Here is a 23,705-nt window from a genome sequence, read left to right as displayed (position 1 = left end):
AACAAACACACAGAGGCCGACCTCGTCCTCGGAGTAATCCCACCTCTAGCAGTTTCTGTCTTTTGTTTCGTTCTTTCAACTGGTTTTCAAGAGAAGTTTCCCTCAGTCAGGTCGGCCGAACAACATGACCTATTTAAACATAAAGACACACCTTAAAAGCTTTGGCTTTGAGGTTATCAGACAGAAAGCTTTCTCTGGGGTTATGTTTTTTTTATTTAATTTTTTTTATTTTAAGATCTGGGTCACCGATGGCAACGAGGGGAAGAAGTCATCACAGAAATGAGAACAATACACTCCAGGATATTATTCTTTTTTTCATTATTTGAAATACTCTACTACTTCACCCTCTCTCACCCTGTGCGTTTTTCTGTCTCTTTCTCTAACTCTCAACCCCTGTGGATTTTTTTTTTTCATATCCCAGGGTGTTATTGTAGGGAAACTGTTCTCACCCCCTACAAAGCAGCAGCAGCAGCAGCCTAGTATTGTGTGCGCTGACATGATTGTGTTTGTGTCTGTTGAGCCCCAATGCTTTTTTGAGGGCCTGAGCTGAACACATCTGTCCTCAACATGACTGTGAGTCTAAAGAACATCATGAAGTTACATGGCCTGTTTACAGTACTGTGCATACGGTACTGTCCTCTTTTCCTCTTTCCTCTTAGTACCATATAGCTTTAAAGATTTAAAGATCTTTTTCATGGTTCGAAAGTGACTCTTCCAGATAGGACACACCAATGTCATTAGCGTCTCGCAGTGACATCCATACATTGCCCCGTGGGAGGTTTGCAACCCCTGTTTGAGCCTTTTTTCAGAGTGGCGCCATCTGTAGCCTTCACCATTGTCCGGGTCCCTCACAAAGCTGTGCGTCGGCTCAGTCTCCTGAGATCCTATGAGTCATCAATCTCCCCCGTGGCCTCTATTGTACTGAAGGATATCCAGCCCTCCAACACTTTCTGGTCACTTAATAACACACTTGCCGACATGAGATATTCACCCAGATACTCTGACAGGATTCACACCGTTGCATGCAATGGGGATTAAATTCCACAAATGTTCTAAACCGTGAAATCTGAGCTATGGTAAATATGTGAAAGAGAGAATGTGTTGTAACTCTCGGCAGAGGCTCCGTTGAGGTGTCACCAGGTTTCCACTTCTGTTTGAGAAAATATCTGATGGCGTCTCTTTGTTTCTGATTTGCATCTGATATCTTAAATTGCATAATTCACCATCCATGTCATGGAAGTTAATCATTGAAGATGTTTATCGTTTCTGTGGCGGATAAAAGAAGAAAAGATAAGCCTGCTGGCTTTATCTATGAAGTTGTCGTTTTATTTGAAAATTTATTTTATTTTATTTTATTTATTTTAAAAGACTTTAGAATTGAGCTTGAAGAAGAAATTAGGGTATGTGGGCCATGATTTGACCATGGTAAAACATCATGATTGGACTGTGAGAGGTTTGTGCTTGATTCTTTTTTTTCCATTTTCCATTCACATGTACACATTTACAAGATGTAAGACATGTAAATATGCCCTGGTAGGTAGTCTTATTAAGCATGCAATTCAGCAAAATAGGCTTGACCGCCTATCTGGTCACATATTGAATTATTGATAAACAGAAGGTGGGCTAAGCAGGGGAGCAGACTTCTAGATGGGACAATGATTAACATAGTCCTCAAAAAAAAAACATCAATCCTCACTCCCTGTCTAGTACTCCCCAATGTTGATGTACAGTAAACCCTTTGAATACAAATCCTTTATTTAAATAGCTCTTTGTTCGTGTATTTACCCCTCTTGTTAGCTACGCTAGCGGCTCTCTGATCTCTGTTGGTAACAGTCAGTCGGTCAGTCAACCATTTTGGTCTGGACTGAAACATCTCAACAATTATTGGATTGCCATGAAATTTGCAGAAATATTCATTGTCCCCTGATGATGGATAGTAATGACTTTAGTTACCCCCTGACTTTTCCTTAGGGACACTAGCAGGTTGACATTTGTGGTTTTGAGTAAAATTTCTCAATAGCAATTGGAAGGATAGCTATGAAATTTGGTCCTGACGAACTGGCCGAGAGACACTGGGGAGGTGTAGTTGATTAGACACAGGTGGGATCAATCAGGGGTGGGGCAGACAATCACAGTGGTGGGAAAAACACAAATGCAGGAAGTGAAATGACCTGAAATGAGAGGAGTGGTAAGTAACACAAAATAAAACAGGAAACAGACAAATGATTACAAAAGAAAACAGGACGAGACATGACAAACCCGTTAGCATCACACTGGTTAAGCGTAAATGCAATTGCCAGAAGTATAAAGCTAAATGTTAGGCTAACAACAAACTACACCACGGTCACATGACTTACCCTGTCCACCATGAAGCTAAAGATGGACTGTAGCATGATGGCGTTTAGTAGCCTTATTTAGCCACTTATTTAAGACACGTAAAAGCTTCAAAATTTATAAGTGAATATTTACTGATGTTTGTTATGTCGTAGAACAAAAAGTTAAAATCTCATAAGCTTGTGTTAACCACAGACCTTATTTCAGGCATCTAACCAAAAACCCATTCAGAAAACCCATTAACTTTGAGACAAGGGAACTGGAAGTGTAAACATGCTGACTCATGTCTGGGTTCGAGGATTAATTGTTGTTATCCTGCATCCAGACACTGATGACTAAGACGGCTACAGAGAGATCTGTCCACTACAAAGCAGGCTCTGTTGCTGAATGAACTTTCCATCCATCTTGCACTAGAGCTGTCACAGAATAATATGGCATCAGGGTGGTGTAAAAAGTACAGAGACCTGGGTTCAATCCCTCAAGCCACCTCTCTGTGGTGTCCTTGACACCCACACTGAATCCCTACAGCCTCAGGGAGGCTGTTCTGTAACCGACCCTGACCTTTGACATCTGTGTGGATGAGCAGCAGGGAAAATATTTATTTTCCTATGGGAGCCATATCACTTTGTTAGATGCACAGCAAGCCCTAAAGTGGCTTACAGCAGGTTGCACGGGTTACAGCAGCATTAGGTCAGCTGGCGAGTTGTGAGGACAGATGGCTGTGTTGGTGGTGGTGGGGTCATCTCCTGGTCTGTTGTTGGTAATTCAACAGCTTTTAATTAAAATCAAATAAAGTAACAGTCTGTCAGGTAGAGCCCAAAAAAAGCTGTCAGACGTCCTTTCATGTCTGAGTTTATCTCTCAGCGTTATTACTGAAGGTGAGAGAAAAGGCCAGATTTTTTTTTCTCACATGATTGAGGAGTGTGACACTCAATTAAACAGTTATGTGGCAGAAACAGAGGTGGTAAAATGTTTTTTTGGTTCTCTGGCTTCAGCCAAATAAAAGGAAACAAAATTATTCTTCCCACAGTCTCCCAGCTGTGTCCCCTGAGTGTGTGTGTGTGTGTGTGTGTGTGTGTGTGTGTGTGTGTGTGTCTCTGAGCATGTTTGCGTCCGCTCGTGCTCGTGTGGTCACATCTGAACTTTCCAGAGGGTAAAAGAGGCTCCTGCTGTGTTCCTGTTTGACAAGTCCCTTCCTAAAATAGAACAGATCGTGTCTGCTGTCTGCTTCTCTTCTATGGAATTGAAGAAAGAAAAAAAACAGGACAAATGCACAGTCACAGGGCCATCCTGCTGCATTAATGAATGTTTGAGGTGTTTCTATTCCTGGATCATTTGAGTGAAGCTGTGTTGTCCTGACTCCCCTCTTTGGCCATGTGTTCTTCTTGATTATTATTATTACCGGTGTGAATTAGGATTAATTCAGTGCATCAGCCATTCATTCTGCCTGCATCAATCTGATAAAAGAGACAAATGAGTCACTTTACTTTCAGGAATGAGTCTATTTTAAAAGGCTTTGACTCATATTACTTGACTTTTAAAATATTAAAGCACCTCACCCTGGCATACATCATTTTCGTGAAATGCAGCTCTGTTCTCACATCATCGCCAAGCACTTTGAGTTTGTTCTCCTCTGAAGGGAAGATTATACTTTGCTCTTCATTATGACCCAGTTGGTCAGCGCACTGAAATGTACAAATGTTTCATTTCACAATTCCCCACATTGCAGACAAGGAAAGCAACCTGGGGATTTGTGTTGCTTCGCTGAACCTATGAAGTCCTATGAAGCATGGCAGCGTTTTTGCTACACAGCAGTTTTCAACTCTGTGAAACTGCTGTGTAGAGTTTGTAAAACTGCCAGAAATACTCTGTCAATCTACTCAGCCAGCTTTTAAGGCAGCTCTATTTGTTATCTTCATGTTATCTGAGCACCTATTAATGGTATGAACAATGTTGAGCTCCAATGATCAGCCAAATACTGCATATGGCTCTCATTCACACAAATATACAACAGCACATGTTTTCGTGTCTTTCTGAGATGCAGTTCCTTCAAGGAGAGAGTGGTCTGTAACTGCTTCAAAGCTGTTTTCTTATCGTCTTTTCTTGTCACAGTCTGCTCCCAGTTTCTTCCTAAACTCTCAAGCGGTCTTTCTATCCCGCTGTCCTTATCTCCCTCCCCTCTCCTCCCTCCTGCTCTTTCTGTCTCTCTGTTGGGGATGTTTGTGCAGCTTGTCACCACGCCATCACTCGAGTGGGATGTCTGTGGCTGAGTGGTCTTCTGTACTACCCTCCCGCTCTGTTAATCCCCTTTTCAGAGCAGAACCTACAAAAATGTGCCTGGCTTTAATGTTCTCTCGGGGGTCGCTATAGCCATATGATTATAGATGTCTGTCCTGTCTGTTTTTCTATTCCTGCCAGACATATTCTAAACATTGATTTACTTTGTCATTAGAAAATATTATTTTCATACTACCTGTCATACAGCCCATGAGCAATAAAGCTAACTTTATGTTTGTATACATTTACTGTAAGCACAGAGAGGCTGGGCATGAATTAGCTTCTCCAATTACCTTTGTGCAATCTATTGTGGGAGTGTAGTGTCTACCAGCAGCACACTTGAAAAAACAAGCACATTTAGGATGCATATTGACCTTTGACTTTGAATTGTGTCACTTGTCCAGTGTGAACACATTACATATTTTTAAAAATGAATATGTAGTTTGGAACTGACCGTTCGCTAAGCCCCGCTCCCCACTGCCAGCCCATCAAGCAGTCCGAGCTACCATGGAGCCCACACTGTCACTAACTGCGCTCTTTGCATGAATATTATACAATTTTTAGAAAATCGAAAATGTTATTTCAGATATAAGCAGACAGAAGGGTCTACAATAGGCCTTTCTAAGGATATAGCCAGGATGTCAAACTGATTTAGCAGCAAAAACAGGTTAAAAAGATAAAGATAAAGATTTAGAAACTACAGCCCGCAGATCACAGCGTACATGTGAACCACCACATCAAGGTTTCAATGATTCAAGGATAATTTGTTTTCAATAGGCGACACACAGTTGCAAAACGAAATGGAGTTGAAGCCGATTTGCTAGAGGAAAAAAAAGTTCCATACTCTAGTTTTTACGTAGAAACATAACATTTTAGAAACAAATATGTCCTTCCAAACTCTACGGGTAACGAGTATCACTAGTATCATCCTGGTCAGAGCTGGCTGATGCTACACTATGATTGGCCAGTCTGGGTCAATTGAGCCAGAACTCTGGACTGAAGAAATTCATAAGTAGCTTACAAAGGGGCAGAGATACAATGGGCTGTCTTCAAACTAAGAAGACATTGTAAGGGAGATCTTGTCAGTACCTAAACAGAAGGCTTACCAAGAGTTTGTTCCTAGAAGTTTTCAAACTTTGCCTGAAATGGAGATGTTGCCATGTGACATTACAGTAACAGTAAGCTAGATTTTAACACATTTTTATGAAATTGCATGAATCACCACCTCATGTGGGCGTTCCAGTGAAAACTGAAACTGCAAGAGTAACAAATAATCATTACTATCTACGGTGTGAGTTATGTCTCTAATGATGCATAGTGTTTCCTCAGCAGCCTTTGGTAAAGAAGCATCATATGTCACCTGCTTTGTTTTTGTTTTTTATTTTTTATTTTTTTACTAACATGCTCAGGCGAGACAGACTTCACCTCCTGTTTCTTAAGCCCAGGTGAAAGAGACAACTATCCGCATAGTTGTCAGTAATCACTCTGTTGTTCTGTCTCTTCCTGCTGCTGATGTTGTGCTCTTAAAGAGATAAGACACATCTGCTCTGCCCCACAAGCTATCTGATTAGCATTTTCATCGTCACAACTCACCCATAGGGCACCCTACCAGCGTTAGCATTAACATTGGCATCATTAATAGCATGATCTCCACTCAGAGCCATCTCCGCCAGACAGCACCTCTCTCCAGCTAAGCTGCGGAGTGTGGCTGGAGTGGACATCACTCCCGTTGAAAAACACTGTTCATCAGCCAGCCTCATTTGCACCCGGCTTATTATTCAATGTATAATTGGATCTGCTTTGACTGACTTTAGTACGGATTTAGTGCTTCAGTGATGTTGTCTACTCTGCCACACTGACAATCTGTTATAGGCCAGAGATGAGGCCAATACATCAGATCTGTCTTTATTTCTCTGGAGGATTTGATCGGGGCCGAATTTAGCAAAGACCCGGGTCAACTCATCTCCATTTTTGGCCCATCTCCAGTAGAGGTCACACCATGACACAGTATGGAGAATATATAAGTTTATGAGGGATTATATTCTATTATAGATCTATATTTAGTTCAGTTGATCAAGACCCCACAAATAAAACTAAACTAAAAGCAATCAAACAGATGAACAAGGTAGTTAGATGAGTGAATTCATGAGGATGTCTTCGGAACAGTTGCCTTGTTCTTCTCATAAGGAAGCCTGTTGCAGCATTGTGTCTTGCTCTCACTCACTCTCACTTCCTGCCACTTACAGATGGTTGACAAATTAAAGGAAAACCTTGATTAAGTAGGTGAAGCAACATAATGGATGCAGATGCATTCATACAGAACAGGAAGGGTCACTGAATGACTTGATGCGATAGAAATTATGTGCATCATGTGATCTGATCCCAGTCACTAGAACTTAACACGTTAACCCCTATGGGAGATTTTGGAGCAACGTGCTCTCCACCACTGTCATGAAAACACCAAATATATTTTTACAATTCAGTAAAGTTTCAGACACTTGCAGGATATGTTAGTTTTTCCTTTAATCTGCAAAGCATCTGTATATTTAAAATTTATATTTTGACTTGTGGAAAAAGTGCTGGAAGTCAGGAAGTCCCCGTTTGTTGTGCTCTCTCTCTCTCTCTCTCTCTGTAATAATTATTTATCTCTGCTCTCTCTGAAGAGCCCTGTGTGACTCTCCCTCTCCCCTCGTTCCCTTGCTCCTTTCCCAGTGGTAGGGTCAGAGGGCCTGTCCTCTCCACTGGAGCCAGTTGGAGTGACGAATGGCAACACGGCACTGCCAGCGGCCCGCAGCACAAACAGTAAACAGAGTGAGGGTGGAGGAAGAGAGCGGAGGGGTGTGATAAGAAAGAGAAATGAAGAGCAGGAGTAAACCAGGAAGAGGAACGGAGGGACTTGCCGCTAAGAACGAACAATAAAGGTCAAAAGATGTGCAGCACGACCTCATATCTATTTTTGAATCAGTGCATGAAATGTGTTACATTTTTTATTTGTATTCCACGGATGAGCAAGTGACGAACAAATTGAAGAAATTTCCCCCTCGACGAGAGACTGCTTGTTGCAGTAGTGGCCTTCTCTATGAGTTAAAAATGAATATGGAGCATCTGTTTACCTCAACAGGGAGACCAGACACAAACAAACAGAGCGGCAGTATTTTTGAACATGCAAAGTGCGTTCATGTCTGTCAGCATGTAACTGTGTTGACGCACTTTGGATGGTGTCACCAACGCGCGCTCCCCCTCAATTATGCTTATCTTGGTGTCGTGTGCAGTATTAAAAATGCATTAGACTCCAGCGCAATTATGATAGCTCTGCCAGTTGTGAATAATGCATATTTAATGGAGAGTAATACAGATTATTGCAAACTGTTTATTTGCATTTTAATTCCGTCAGACCTCGACTGAAGAGACAGGGTGGCAAGGAAATCATTAACATTAAAAATCCACTTTCATGTGGCCAGGTGTGCCTATAAGCATGTGACCACAGAAGATACTTCATTATGGATGCGACAGCAGTCTGACTTTGGAGATATACTTGTGGGGTTATGTGATATTAACCAAGCATCCTTTGAGTCTCCTTTTTCAGTAGCCATTGCTTGATACTTACATAAGACTCTGTCTGTCTCTTTGCCCCTTTCTTTCTCTCTCCCTGTCTCAGTAAATCATTCCCCCAGGGCCAGTCATTAGCATCATCTGAAGTTGCCACGTCTAACATCGCTTCTCTGATGTGCCAATCTAAAAAGACAGTATCGCTTTGAGAGTCTCACAAGCTCCAGTGCAGCGAAATGATAGCTAAAGCTAAACAAACTGTATGTTTTACAGAGTGCGGTTGACATTGCAGGGACTCTGGGCTGGGTGCTGGAGCAGGTGATAGTAGTGCCGCGCCACACACACATAAACACATGCACGCACACACACACACACACACACACACACACACACACACACACACCATGTCGCCACCTCAGCCATCACTCTGAATGATGTCAGTCAAATTAATTGCTGCTTCCTTCCCGTGGCATGCTTGAGGAGGTTTCACAGAGGCAAGGACAGTCCGGGGCCCAGAGAAAGTGGGCTTTTATAGGACAACTCTGTGTTTATTTGTGCGAGACAGAGAAAGAGTTATCCTCACAGTATTTTGCACTTAATCAGATTTCTAATGAGCAAAAACTCAATTTGATTAAACAAATCTGCCCTCTAAATCTTTTGAGATTTGCTGCTTAATGAGAGTGCTTCACAACTCTGTAATCACTTTAAAGTGTTTTGTGACAAGCCATAGCAACTGTTTTACACTGAAATGAATCTGATTAAGACTTTTATGATTATTGAAGACAGGGCATATCTACAGAGATATTCATCAGGTCTAGTAAACAAAAGCTTAACACTTAATCAACTTAGATTTTGATTTAATTTATCATTTAAGAAATGTCTGGCAGATCGCGGAGGGAATGTTTAACTGGGTCTCGCAAAAATCCCGTCTGTGTTGCTGCTCTGCTCTCCCTTCACACTTCAACTACCTCCATCTCCCATCACTCCCATTCAATCTGAATAAATTAGGGTGTCAAAGTTTACAATCACCTCTCCGTGTTTTAGCCGTAACCCAAAATGTATGTTTAGTTGTAAGGTATTGATTGTTGCAAGAGTTCAGTCAATTGTTTGAGGGTGAAAAACAACTTTAGTGCAATGAATGAATTAAAGAAAGCCAAAAGGTGAGATAAAGAGGTGCCAAAGCTCCTGGCTACTCACGACTCCAGATTGGGCCTTTCACTTTACTAATGATGGCAGTACATCACCAGATAGAACAGACACATGAACACCAGAGTTATGTCAGAGTGAAATTTGGGATGTGAGACACAGCTGATCCCGTTAAGTTTTACCCTTTAGACTCTGGTGTGAAATGTGCTTCGGGAGGTTTGATCTGTGGAGGTCAAAGCTGTACAGCCAACCACACATACACCACACGGTCTATTTCACAAAACTGGACACATGGAGAAAGCTGTGCTTTGAGATGTTTCCACATGGCTGAAGCAGACAATTCACAACTGTTTCCTCTGATGGTTTATTCTGCGATGAATGTAACAAAATGACGTGTATTTGTTTGACAACTGCACATTCTAAAGACTGTTTTAGCCAAGTACAAATATCTACATCTTTTGTTTGTGTCATGAATGGTCCCTGTAGCTAACGGATGAAGATAGCACATAAAAAAATAAATACAGTACGCCGAATTAGAGGTAACTGTTGATGATGATGGCAACGCATCCTGTTCCAACACGCAATTATTCGGTTTAAAGGATCATTCCTGGGTCTTATCTGTAAATCTGTCTGTCATAATAATATTGTACTCACTAAGTTAAAGGAACGGTTTGACATTTTGTGAAACTTGCTTCTTTGCTTATTCCAGATGATCAACGTCACTCTCGCATTTGTGAAGCTACTGCCAGGAGATGGTTAGCCTAGCTTAGCATAAAGACTTGACTAACAGTGAAATCGCTAGCCTGGCATGGTCAAACATAAAAAGTGCACCAGGATCTCTAAAGCTAACTACTTTACTTGTCATATCTTATTTGGCTGATTCAAAGTGTTAATTCAAGTTGTGGTTTTATGCAGGGTTACGTGTGGGCACCATGACGTCTTCGAGTCTCAACATATTTAGGGGAAAGTCTTCCACCTTTTATGTTGCTGTCCATTTAATGTTGATGGTAAATGTAGTCAACTGTAGCAATTCATTTCTCAGTGCATGCTACATTAACCGAGAATGCTGACCATGGAAGTGCCTATGTACCAGGATGCAATATGTGCAAGCTTCTTATTCCAGGGGTACCTGGCAGCAAAACGTATTCAAGCTACTTAAACCTAAATGAACAAAAAATCAATATCAGCTTAAGTGTATAGGCTATATTTAGAATATTTTCACCGCTTTGTCTTGCCATCAGACAGCACTTTAGCGACGGGGAACTGAACTAAAAGTGAAACTTCTCTCTGCTCTCTTCAAAGCCACAAGACTCCATTGACCTAAACAATGTAGTTAGGTTTTACTTTCAGTACAGTTCCATGTCAGAAAATATATCAAAAGATAGCGTGCACTTAAACGCATAACTATTTATTTAGGTGGGTCTTTCTCTTTTAGGTGGCTGAAACACGTTTTGCTGCTGTCCCCGTCCACAGCAACACACTCCTGTCTAATTCTCCAAACTGGGGGCGTGCCGACCGCATCTACTGTAAGTAATACATTGACAATACACTTTGGAATAAATTAAAAGTAATTATGTGTAAGTCTTTATTCTTTCTAACTTAAATTTTTGAATGAGCCTTAGTGCATGACACGACACACTGTTTTCTTGTGCTATTCAAGGATTAAGTGACATTTTACGTATGCTGACTTAAAATGACTTGAAAACTTGGTTTTGTTAGTGTCTTTAATAATCTGGTTTAACTGTGGGCAGACTTTTAACTGGTCTGATCATCTGGCTGCTCCTATTTCATGATGATTTTAGTGTTCCCAGATGTCAGCAATTACTTTAGGGAGTATAATGTTATCACAGCCGATGGGAACGACAGCCAAACCCACAAAAACGAGACCCATGTAGTTAAAATCAAAGATTATCCTTTATTAATTCACTTCAACAAGCTAATTAAAACTGATTTATCTTAATTCAGTCAGTTACAATTCTTTATCAGCTCCTAAAATAAGCACAATAGTCAAAAGACACCACAAATCAAGCAAAGCCTTTGCTTGGGGCTTTGCCTTCTCCTTCAAAGAGGTCATCAGCAAAGTAATACGAGACACTCATCGATAGAACACTTTCAAGCAGTGAAGCAAATAACTTATGAGGTTTCTGTTGCGTCCATTTGGTTTAAAGTTATAATGATTTGACATTTGGATGAGATATAAATTGTGAACCGGTATCAGCGATGAACTGCAGTTCGACAAGCTGCATCTTTCCTGTCTGTGTACATTCACTTCCAAAGGAAATTCAGACACGTTTTCACGTGTCGACTTTCCAGAACGTTCCTTTTTAAAATCACAACATTAATGGGTTGAGCCAGATGTGAAATCAAATCTGCTTTCATTCTTGCATTAACGTGAAGTCACATGTGGATGTACTCCACCTACATTGCTCATGTATGAAACATGGTTTGATTTGACCGCTGGACTCCTTGCAGCGCACAAGATGTAAACGTAATGAGTAACACTATTTCTGTGCGCTGTCATGTAGGTTGCTGCAGAGTGCATGCTGGGTGCTGCATTTACACTGAATTCGGAGGAGCGTGTTGTGACAGCGTTTGCGTTTGTCTACGTGTGTGTGATGGTATTGAAGAGAGCGGTGTCTGACAGCATTAGGGTGTGTGCTGCCCAGTCATGGGATTATCTATCCCAGGGGCGTGTCAGCACTGCTGCGCTCCCAGCTCCCTGACATAATAGCGGACAGTCTTAATCTCAATCCTCTAAATCCACCTCTCCTCTTTCAGAAGTGTCTTCTGCTCGAAGACAGTGCAGCGACCACGGTGTGCACGGCAAGCGTACTCTCATAGTCTGCACACGGACGGGCCACTCGCCTAATGCAAACAGGGGTACATGTAGGGTTACCGTATCCTTCAGTCACGCTAAGAGTCTGCACACAGAGCGGCGTCCTCGCTCGAAGTCGATCAGACCGGCCTCTACAGGAACGCTGGGACTCAGCATTGAGGATGAGTCAGTGCTGTGAGAGAGTCATTAGTCATTTCTTGTTTAGACTGACCGTCTCTATGTTGTGGCCTCCAGGATACAGTTTGTGGCAGCCCAGCAGGATGGAGAAGGCTTTGCGGAAATCTGCATTGAAGGCATAGATGATGGGGTTGAGGGAGGAATTAGCCCAGCCGAACCACACAAACACGTCAAACGTGGTGGGGCTGATGCAGGGGAAGGCCTCCCCACCGCTCGACTGCTCACAGAAGGGCACTATGCAGTTGAGGATGAAGAATGGGAGCCAGCAGCACACAAACACCCCCATGATCACGGACAGCGTCTTCAGCACCTTGGTCTCCCTCTTGAACGTCATCTTGAAAGAGCTCTCGGACTCTGCGATGCTGGAGCCCCCGCAAATGCTGTCGTGTCTGTTCTTGGCACTTTCGGCCGCTCGCTCCAGGGCAGAGATCCGCCTGATTTGTCTGTGGGCAATGCGATATATCTGGGTGTAGGTGGCCACCATGATGGCCACAGGGATGTAAAAGCTTATGAGAGAGGTGGAGATGGCGTAGGTCCTGTTCAGGCTCGAGTCACAGTTCTCTGGGCTGCGATAAGATGTAGCATTGAAACCTGAAGAGGAGCCGGAGAGAGAAGTGTAAGATTTAGTTTGGGCCTTGTGCCAGTTGAGCTGCACGGGGATGAAGGAAATTAGCACAGACAGCGTCCAGGTCACACTGATCATCACATAGGCCACTCTGGGTGTCATCTTCCTCTCATAGCGAAAGGGGCTGGAGATGGCCCAGTAGCGGTCCAAGCTAATCACACAGAGGTTCAAAATGGACGCCGTGGAGCACATGATGTCAAAAGCCACCCAGGTGTCACAGAAGGAGCCGAACGGCCAGAACCCGACGATCTCCGTCACCGCCTTCCACGGCATCACCAAGATGGCAACCAAGAGGTCTGACACGGCCAGCGAGATCACAAAAAAGTTGGTCACTTTGGAGCGCAGATGCCGAAACTTGGTGACGGCGGCACAGACCAGCGTGTTTCCCAGCAAGGTGGTGAGGATGAGCAGCGAGAGGAAACAGCCAGTTAGGACGCGGCTCGACGGAGCCTCGTCCACAAAGCCAGAGTCAATGACAGTTGTAAGGTTCATGACATCCATCCCTGAACATGTGCGGGTTGGGGAGAGTTCATTTAAGTCATGCTGAAAAGTCGTGCTACATCATATCCACAGGATTATAATCTAGGGGGCTCCTGTGCTTCAGCCTTGCAAACAATCTCCATCATCGTATCTTCTGATGAATGCTGAGGGATGAGGTGTTTGAGGCAAACCCCCTCCGGGCAGGACATTTTCCCCCTGACTTCGTGAGTTAGATTCAACATCATTTGAGCCGCAGAGGATGGTAACTCAATTCCTCTGTGTAATGACCTGAGCTCTTCTGTCTGCCCAGTTTGTTCCCAAACACTGTAATGTTAGGAATCCTCTGACTGCCCGCTCACGTCACCAGCGGTCCTGTAAATTAAAGACAAGAATTATACAACGTTGGATACATCTGTATTAATTTAGATACGTCTTCCTGTCTTGTAAAATGCAACTCTGGTTAAAAATGCTTTCTTTTAGTTTCTTTGTTAATGTACTCTCTGATTGCACGTGCACACGTATGCCATACAGCCGATTATATTGTGCATTGGCATGCTAATGTTGGATTTTCCCATGAGCGCAATGTTCTTATTAAGGCATGTCTGATAAAAAGTCACACACCTTCCAACGTGCATGCACAGCAAAAATAATTTTTAATCTCCATCATCATATACTACTCACCTCTTACTCACACAGACGCGGCCAGCTGTCGCTTGATTTTATATTTCAAAATAAACGTCCCATCGCTTCCACGAGAACTTCGCAGCGTGAAGTCAAACCAAAGGGCACCCAGTCTCCATGTCCGACAAAACAAACAAGAGAACAGCACAAGTATATCCTCGATTGGTTCCACATCGCTGACTGTTAATGAATTAATAACACACAGACAACGGTACTCAAATGTCACTCAGCCGTCAACGCTCTCGCTGCGTCCTCCTGCAGCCTCTGCTCGCGTCTGCGGCCAAATCCCAGAGACTGTGTGCGCTCCTGCGGCTCAGACTCACACCGGCGCTCTGACGTTCCCCCATTCAAGAGAAAGTGCAGTAGGGATGAGAGCATGTGATTGTGTCCCCTTCGGCGACCAAATCCAGTTAAACTGCCCATAATGTACAGCACGATGCATCAGGCAACACATGTCTTGTCATGAGTGGCCCCTTGTGCAGAGCAGAGTTTAGAGGTTTAAAATACAATTCGTGCCGATTAAACCCACCTGTTATCAGCAACGCTTTCACTTAATTTGACCCAGTCAAATCTGCACCGTGGTGTAGTTTAATTCAATTAAGATGCAGGTTATAAAACTGAATCAGGACAAGGGACCTTTCACGCGTGGGGAGTGGCGCGCTGAGGCCACCTAATGGAGAAAGAGAACGTTGCGCCTGTAATCAAGCTGCAGGGACGTACCCCCCCCCCCCCCCCCATTTTACTTCTCTGCAGGTTAATAATGACTAAAAAAGAAATTTTATGAAAGACAGATTTATGCTCAAACAGAAGATTAAGTCAGAAACTCACATTCTTCATCTACCCGTGGCAGAGTGTCATGTGCAGACCAATGTCACCTTCAGCTGCAGTCCTCATCATTTCCCTCTGCTCTGACCGATAAATCGTGCACTGCTTGTAAAAATGCTGGCAATGTCTGTCAGCATGTCCATAGTTGTTTCATTCAGTTCAGGCTGGTATCTTGCATGCAGAGCATCATGGGATGCGGAAACAATCGTGACATGCCAGCTGTCACCTTACAGTGATGTAAGTATCTCTGACAGGAGGAAAAGAAACAGCTTTTACCCTTTTCCTTCTCAAGCATCCGCACTATATGACGTTTAATGAGTGGGTTAAAGCCATGGGACTCAAGGAATGATAATAACATAAGAACAGACGGTATGTTATACCAAATATCATTTTCCTTTTGTCATTTCCTTTACCATATCTCACTATGTTCTGTAATGCTTAATCTAAATTATACAAAAATGACAACTCTGACATTGAATTGTAATATGATAATAGGGATTTCTCTATTCATTTATGACAAAGAAGTAATATTTTAGATGCAAATCTAGCTTTTGATTGATCCTAAAGAAATAGAGGACGGAATTTGTCAATTAATTGCGATGTCAAATAATTATTAATAAATCATTAGCTATTTTGATAATCCACTGATATTCCATCAATATGGAATTTTTCTTGCAAAATTGCTAAACATTTCCTGCATTCAGCTTCTCAGTTGTTGTTCTTTGTCCTTTGTGATGGGAAATTGAATATCTTTGAACTTGGAATGTCGGATGTTATAGAAAAAACTATCAATGGATATATCCATAAAAGTCGATGACGATACAATTAGATGTTTTTTCTTAAAACAATAACAGGGAAGACAGGGACAGATGTTTGCTGAGATAGCTAAGTTATATAAACAGGATGCCTTTATAAGAATAGGGAAATTTTGGGAAATACATTTCCTTGCCAAGAGTTAGATGAAGCAGATTTCTACTACTTGTCACGTTTGTTCATTCAATATGAGGCTGCAGTTAGCTTTGCTTAGCATAGCACAACTACTGAGAACAAGGGGGAAACATCTGGCCTTGCTCTGTCTTATCACGTTATATGGTCAGTCAGTACAAAAACCAGAGTATAAGAACAACAATTTCTTATTCTGGACTATTTCTTGGCCATGAGCAGTCTTTTTTGTAATCACCTGATTAGTGAGCGTTAGAGGTGCTGGTAAGTGGATTTTTGTCACATTCGGACAGAGCCAGGCTAGCTGTTTCCCTCTGTTTACAGTCTTTATGCTGAGCTAAGCTAACAGGAGTCGGGCTGTAGCCTTGTATTGAACAGACAGAAATTGATTGGCATCGATGTTCTCATCTAACTCTGGGTAAGAAAGCAAATAATTATTATTCCTTTACCTTTAAACTTTCGTCACTTATAATACAATATTTAATATGTTAATTAAAGTTAATCGATATCTGTGCTCTGCCTACCTCAGTTTCAAAGATCATCTTAAGTTGTCTGAAAAGCCTGTGAATAAGTTAAATATCAGTGTCCTTTTCTCCCTCTGCTTATTATGATCGTGGGTTCATTGTTATCATTCTTTTATAAAGAGATGTTCTTCCCTTTTCCCAGATCTTTTTCTGGGATTCAAAGTGCTGTCTTGCTCCAAAGACATCAAATACACAGAAGCCGGACAGTGTTGAGAGTTCTAAGGTCAGAGGTGAGACCAGGGATAGACGGGCAAGCTGAGGTGCATTGTGGGCCTACTTCAGAGCGTCTTTCTCCACCTGCCTTCTGCTCTGCTGCTTCTCTGTGTTAAAAGGTGCTGCTGCTCCTGTAACTCATGTCCCGCACAAGAACACTCACTGATTTAAACTGGCCTTTGTGGCACCTTGTGCTACCCAGTGTTTGTAATTGTGTGTGTTCTTAACATTTGTTTTTAGTGATTGTTTTGATTGTTTTATGGTTGTATTTTTTATTTTTATTTTTAATTATGCTTTTATCCTTGAAAATGACTTTGTGAATTGTGTACCTTGAAAGGTGCTACACTGAATGTAATGTTATTAATGTTATTTTTATTATTATTATTGTTGCTATTATTATTTGTGTTGTTATTATCATCATAATAATAATACAAATAACAATAATATAACTATTATTTAGTCATTTGCTCTCTTCTGACAGTAGGATTCGACTAAGGAGATAAGAGGCGTGAGAACAGACAAAGCAAACCTCAACTGCAAACGCCTTTCACAGAGTCTGTCAATCACCACATGCTTCATCATGGAGACTGCTGATCCTGCCGATACAGCTTTAAGATCTCCTGTGCAGCTGTTCCAGTCATGACGAAACTCTTGAGTGCTCTTTGTCTGATATGGGATGACAGGTAACCAGCCACCCTCAAGACACACACGAGCTATGAGTAAGACAGCTGAGAGCAAAACAAGCTGTTTTAGGAACCATCATGTTAAAAAACCATGCAAGTGTGAATACATAACCTCGCATATTTATCAGTCATGCATATCTCTGCAGGTTCATTTGAGTCCATGTGTGTTTTTGTGTGCTGGCATGCAAACATGTCACGTTTTTTTGCTCTCCAGATGAGTAGAATAGATACAAGAGACAGAGATTCACTTTATCGCTTTCTTTTGTGTAAGAAATTATCCAGGCTGAATTAGTCGCTTTCTTTTTTCTTTTGGCATCCAAATAGTATAACGTTGGTTCTTTGAACATATCAGTGAAGGATTTACAATTTAAAACTCAGTGTGAACAAATTATTAAATTAGTTTATTTATTTGACGACAGCAGCACAATATTTCTGAACTGAAATAAGGTTTTTCACATAGTGAATATTACTTTGTCACATCCAATTGGCTGATTACGTCATAGGAATGTCTGAATGAATCTGTAGTTTTATCTAAATAAATAAATAAATATATTTAGAAATAAATAGACATAAATAATACTGATAAATACATAAATGCATTTTTTTTAAATTCTGAATTGTAAACTGCATAAAAATTCAAATCTAATACATTCATTTGAAATAGGTAATCAGAAACAATCCAAGCAGCCCTGTAACAGAAAATCGTAGTCTTCATCTTTTCCTTGAGTTGTTTAGTTTCGTGAGGAAACGAATGTATGGTTGAAAAGGCTTCTGACCTTTCTTTGTGATCGGGTTTATTTGGCAATTGTGGTCAATCTGGAAGAGAAACAGAGAGGGTTCGGGATTATATTGCATCTGGATACCACAACTGATGCAGCAGTCACAAAGTCGACAGTGAGAACTCGGTGTCTGTCAAGACGTCATGTTGGCTAACCTTTGGTTTTGGGTCCATAGCCTGCAGGCTTGCCTTAAGTTCTTGGAGAATATGCTTGCTTGCTTCGTGTACCGTCACATTGTCAAGAACGTGCTTCAGCTCCCTGACAAAGTCACCCACACAGGAAGGCTGCAATTGAAAATAATATACTAGTTAGGTTATCATACCATCATAAAAGGCACGTGTCATCGGGAACTGAGCTCAACGTAACAAGAAGATCAGAGTGCAGTTATGAAAAGGTGCAATACTTACTGAATTTGTGTTCTTGTACGGCTTTGCCACGTGCATCATGTCTGGCTATAAGGACAGAAAATTCATTAAATTAATTTATTAAGCACTGGGTATTTCATGTGTCAGATTATGACGTTAACAGTCATTGAGAGACATGAGAGCTAAGCCACTAAGCGGCATGTGTGATAGTATCGATGCGTTATACTTACTAATGTGATACTGCCGTTGTCGAGTTTGTAGAGGCTGTTGAGATCACCCAGTCTGTTCATAATCTCAAGGTTCAAGGTCATGTTTAATGTATAACCATAGCAGAGATGCAACAGGACAACAAGGGCGAACACGAACTTCATCATAATGCAGCGCTGTCTCTCTCTCGCTCTCTCTTCCTTAACAGCTTCTCTTCGTTGGTTTAAGTGTGAAGTGATCACTATCTGCCCATTCTTTTTATATACAGAGGTCAGAGAGGAAGAGGAAGTCGTTTGCACTACACCTACCTGGAAATGCAAATTTATTTATTTTTAAGTTGTTGTAATGTGCAAGTTTCCCATTTCAAAGTTAGTAACAATTAGGCCTATGTAAAGATCTTTAAAAAAAAAAACCTCAAATCTTATGGCGAAAGATTAAGAAACCACTGCTAACTATCTTCAACCAGAACGAAAGAAATCATTTCATCACCTCTGTTATGACTGACTGGCAAACATCTTGTTTCCCTGCTTTGTGTAAGATTGATGAGATGATAGGGCTCTAGATGTAACTCTGTATACCTTACACACTTGTTTGCTTGTCTATACGTTATTTAGGAGCTGCGTGTACAAATGCAAATAGAAGAAGCCTCCAATATTCTGTTGTATGATATTAAATCTGTAAATTAAAATGTATCTACAATGACCACAGATTTTGAAGCCTATAATGTTCAAATGTGAGGTTAGGATTAGCAGTTTCCTACTGTTATATTGTATGGTACTGTGAATTTCCTGTGCATATATAAAACACAATATAACACGGTTCCCTCTGTTGTATTATACTGTAAGAAATCTTTGTAATTTTGTCCAGGAAGGGGTTAATGTAAAACCTCTTATACTGGAACAATGACCATCATCGTCTTCACAGCAATCCTGTAGTTTCTGTGATCCAGAAGTGATGTAATTAATCTATTAATGTTCAATTGCACTCTTTTTTTTTCAACTGGATTCCCCTAGTTAACAGCTTTGTTTGCCGTCACAAAGATTGTGGTAAGAGTGTGGGCGCGCTCTCTGCTGACGTCATCTAACGAGACGGTCAGTGACCTAATTAGTGACCGTATGAACTTTAGATCTCTCAACAGGCTGCCATATTCCAAAACTCCTCTCCGATTCACTAGTTGGTGCTGGAGGTGATCACTACTACAACTGTTAGAAATGCGCTCGGGTGAACTGGTGCTTCTTTGACAAGAAGAAGCGCGATCGAGAGCAAACTATAGCAAGTTCTTAGAGTAAAAGGAAGTATGTTCTTGAGAAGTAAAAGAAACTGAGATGGGCAACCCTTCTGCTTTTTTTTTTTCTCACCCACTCATAAAATTTCTGTGGTAAGAATAAATGATTGTTTCACACTACCACGCAATTTAACTACAGGCGATTTCATAGTTTCTGTTTGCCCTCCCCATGTCCAGTGGATGAACAACGCTGATGACTCGGCGATGATTTGACAGTGATGCTTACTGTCATCTTAACAATAAATTAGTTTAAGAGTTAATGGGAAAGGGAGGGGGTGGAGACTTCCCCTAAACAGAATGTGAGTGGTGAGCGCATGTGAGGTGTTGTTAATGTTGTTACATTTTCACTGGGAAATGCCTACAAAGTTTAATTTAATGTTCACTGTCTGATTAGTATTATTAAAGTGAATGTATTTAATATTTATTAAGATTAATTTATTTTTTAACATGTGTAGACACGTCTGGTGTTTGTAGACATACGGTATATAGTTGCACATCTTGTGCATAATCACAGATCAACATCAGATAAAGGTAGTTGTGAAAATAATATAACTGTGATACATAATATTCAGTATATGTACTGTCACAGCACAAGTAGTACGGATTTTTTGTTGTCTAGTGAACTAAATCAACACCAAACAGTCGCCCCTAACACACTGGGAGGCTGACTCCAGTGGGCCGACATCCTCTTGCTCTCCCAACGGTGCACTCACAAAAAAACATTACATTACATTTATTTAGTTGACGCTTTTATCCAAGGAGGCTCACAATAAGTGCATTCAACCATGTTGGTACAGTATAACCCCCAAACATATCAAGAATCATGTAAGTACATCATTTTTATCAAATATGCTGTACTACTTCAAGTGCCACATTTAGATACAATAAGATATAGTGACATTTTTTTTTAAATGTCTTGTGCAGACTTGCATTAGGCAAGTACCAGTATCTAGAATTGGATTCGAGTAGCCACCAGGAGCCAGGTCAGGGTATGGAGGAGCGTGGTAAAACCAAAGCTGGAGAGAGAAGTTCCAATCATGCCTACTTTCTCACCTCCGCACAGCAGGCCAATTGCCCCCCAAATTTGATGTCAGAAAAGAGTGGTGGGTGGGGGTTTTAGGTGCTGCGGTTGAAGCATACAGATGCCTATATGCCGGCAAAGTTGGGAAAAAGTACCACATGTGCTGTGTTTGGTTATGGGCTCAGGAAAGTCAACATCAGCTTGAACCCACAACCACATCCTGAAACCATGTGGGGTAATCATCAATCAAACTGTATGTACTGTGTCCCACCTCTGGCCTTCCTGCAAAAAATAAATTAAAAAAATCAAGATTTCTGCTCTGGCTTGAGTATTGTGCAGCTTGGCTTTTCCAAACAAACATAATCAACGTCCTGCAAACCAGTTTATTAAAAAAACGTATAATATCATTTTCTACAGAATATCAGCCTTTCTATGTTTTTATATATATATATATATATATATATATATATATATATATATATATATATATATATATATATATATTATCCATGTTAGTGGCATGTCTGCAGCTGCATTGTAACAAACTGGAAGGATTTTACATCGGATAGCTTATAGTGGTGTTATTGTCAGGACAACAGAGCCAGCAATAAAGTCAAAGTTCAAGGTAAATCAAGTTTCTCTCAGTCAGACTCATCACATGTCTCAAGACTATAGCCTGTAACATGTACCCAAAGAGTTTAAGAAGCCTTAATATAAATACATTGATAATAGTTAATAGATAATAGAAATATGACTTTATAACAGTTATGTATTATGTTCATTATTTAGGCTATTTGATCATGTAAATGGATGGGTAAATAGAGTGACAACACAAGATATAAGCAAAAGTGAATAATGAAACATTCATAATTGTAATTGTCTAATTCGTTTGACTTAAGGTCACCTGTAGTGTCTTTGTTAAGCTGCAACTCCATGACTCATACTGTGTCTGATGTGGGAACGCTTTTTCAGCTGTCATCATGGAAGTTAGTCGTGGTGCTCTTGTCTTTAACACCATCAGTGGATGAAGAATCAGATGAGTGTGCAGGTGTAGGGAAACATCAGTGTTCTTCCGCGCACAAGAGGGGAATCTTTTCACAGAGAGAAAGAAGTGACAGAAAAAATGGCAGAACAGATCTACAGCCGTCGGCGATCACAATTCCAAGACCAATTTCATTAACTTCTTCCTAACTCAAATATGTACATGTAAGCGCTGTTTGCTGTAGTTTTGATGTTTAGTGAACAAGTGTTGATTAGAGGGTAGTTAGTCCTGCTCAGATGCGATATAGGTCCCTGGGCGCTGGTGCCTCAAAGGCCCCCGCTTGGGCCTGTTGAGTAATTCACCCATGTTGATGGCTGTGGACAAGCACAAATGCTTGCACAGTTCTTGTTAACACTGTTCAGTGACCTCGCCTTCACAAACTGATGATGTATGCTACGTGGTTGGACTTTCTGCTCATATGGGAAACATTTCACCCAGTGTGCAGCGTGTGGTAGAGACCTTTGCAGTGATGCGTGCAGTGGTAGCTTGTGGAAAGATGTGTAGCTTTGTGTTGCTAAGTAAATATAATGTAAGTGGGTGAACCTGAGACTGCTGACTACGAGCGGGAAAAACTTTGGTCAACTCATGAGAGATTGTGTGTTGATAAAATGTGAATCGTGCATTTCCGTTGAGGCAGCGTTTAACTTCGAGCTCGGCATATTCAAATCTTAACAAAAATCAAGATGTTAAAGATATGTACTTCAAAGAGTTGTACTGTAAATGTGTGTCTGGTAAAATATGATTCTTATAAAGTCTGCTTCTCACCTTCTGTCAGCTGTGTTACAAAGTGTATGCAAGTAAACTTACTTGCTGACAATGACAAAGGACTATCTGAGTGTGTGCACGTGCACAACGTCAGAGAGTGCTGTTCGGAAACAAATTAGCTTCAAAGCCAAACATTTTCCCGATAATGTCACTACAAGTTCATTTTAAGGATGAGAATGTCAAAGTATCGCTTTAATAATGAAGGGAAGGAGTGTATGAGTTTATATTACATAAGTGCTAATTTACAACCAGGTGTCCTTTTATGGGCAAAGGGAGGTCGGAAGCCACATGGCTTTTTCTCCGCTGAGCCTCCTGACAGCGACTAAAGCTGTGTTGTTTTTCACCCTCATTTAAAGCTTGCGTGTTTATTTGTTCAGTTGTTTCACTAGTGAAAGTCAGGATGATTTAAAGCTACTTAAAAATGCTTGTAGAATGAAGCTCCCGTGAAAACATACAGGTGACAAATCAAACCTGAATAAATGAATGGAGAAACATAACTAATGTTTAATCTGTCACCAGATCTCAGGAGCATGGAAGCTGATCTGGCAGCTCATGGTGGAACAACACCTTACGAAGACACTTTGTGTTGGTTTTCCCTTTGATTTGTCACTAGTTTGTATTTCCACATACTGAGTCATTCAATTGATTACAGGGAGAGACAGGAGCATCAGGTACCTGGTTTGATCCCAGGCCCATCAGAATTGTGCATGTGTGAATGAAAAAAATCGGACAATTTACCAAATCCACAAAATAGATATGGAAATCAGAATTAGAAACAGTTTATGTAACTGTAAGTCATATTCGTTTTATTTTGTTCATTTCAGACAAACCTGTGTTACTGTAGGTAGGTGTGCTTTTAGATTAAAGTCCAGTATGTGTATGAATTGCAGTTTCTAAATATGCTTCTCGATCAGTTATCTTAATTTCAGTCATATTTCAGGTTATCATA

General features: G+C 41.1%; 1 protein-coding gene across 1 annotated transcript; it reads right to left on the bottom strand.

The window, feature by feature from the left end:
* Positions 1-11,201: 11,201 nt before the first annotated feature.
* On the bottom strand, positions 11,202-14,985 carry drd1a (dopamine receptor D1a). Its single transcript, XM_068714453.1, has 3 exons — positions 14,934-14,985; positions 14,106-14,437; positions 11,202-13,796 (listed from the first exon to the last, which is right to left on the bottom strand). Exon 3 carries the CDS (start codon positions 13,443-13,445, stop codon positions 12,333-12,335), a length of 1,113 nt encoding a protein of 370 aa, XP_068570554.1. The 5' UTR covers positions 13,446-13,796; positions 14,106-14,437; positions 14,934-14,985; the 3' UTR covers positions 11,202-12,332.
* Between the last annotated feature and the right edge of the window lie 8,720 nt (positions 14,986-23,705).

This window comes from Cebidichthys violaceus, unplaced genomic scaffold, assembly GCF_023349555.1.
Source record: "Cebidichthys violaceus isolate CVI_PGR_0920_01 unplaced genomic scaffold, fCebVio1.0.p SCAF_2, whole genome shotgun sequence".
Taxonomy (NCBI): Eukaryota; Metazoa; Chordata; class Actinopteri; order Perciformes; family Stichaeidae; genus Cebidichthys; species Cebidichthys violaceus.
This window is presented reverse-complemented; position numbering and strand designations above follow the sequence as displayed.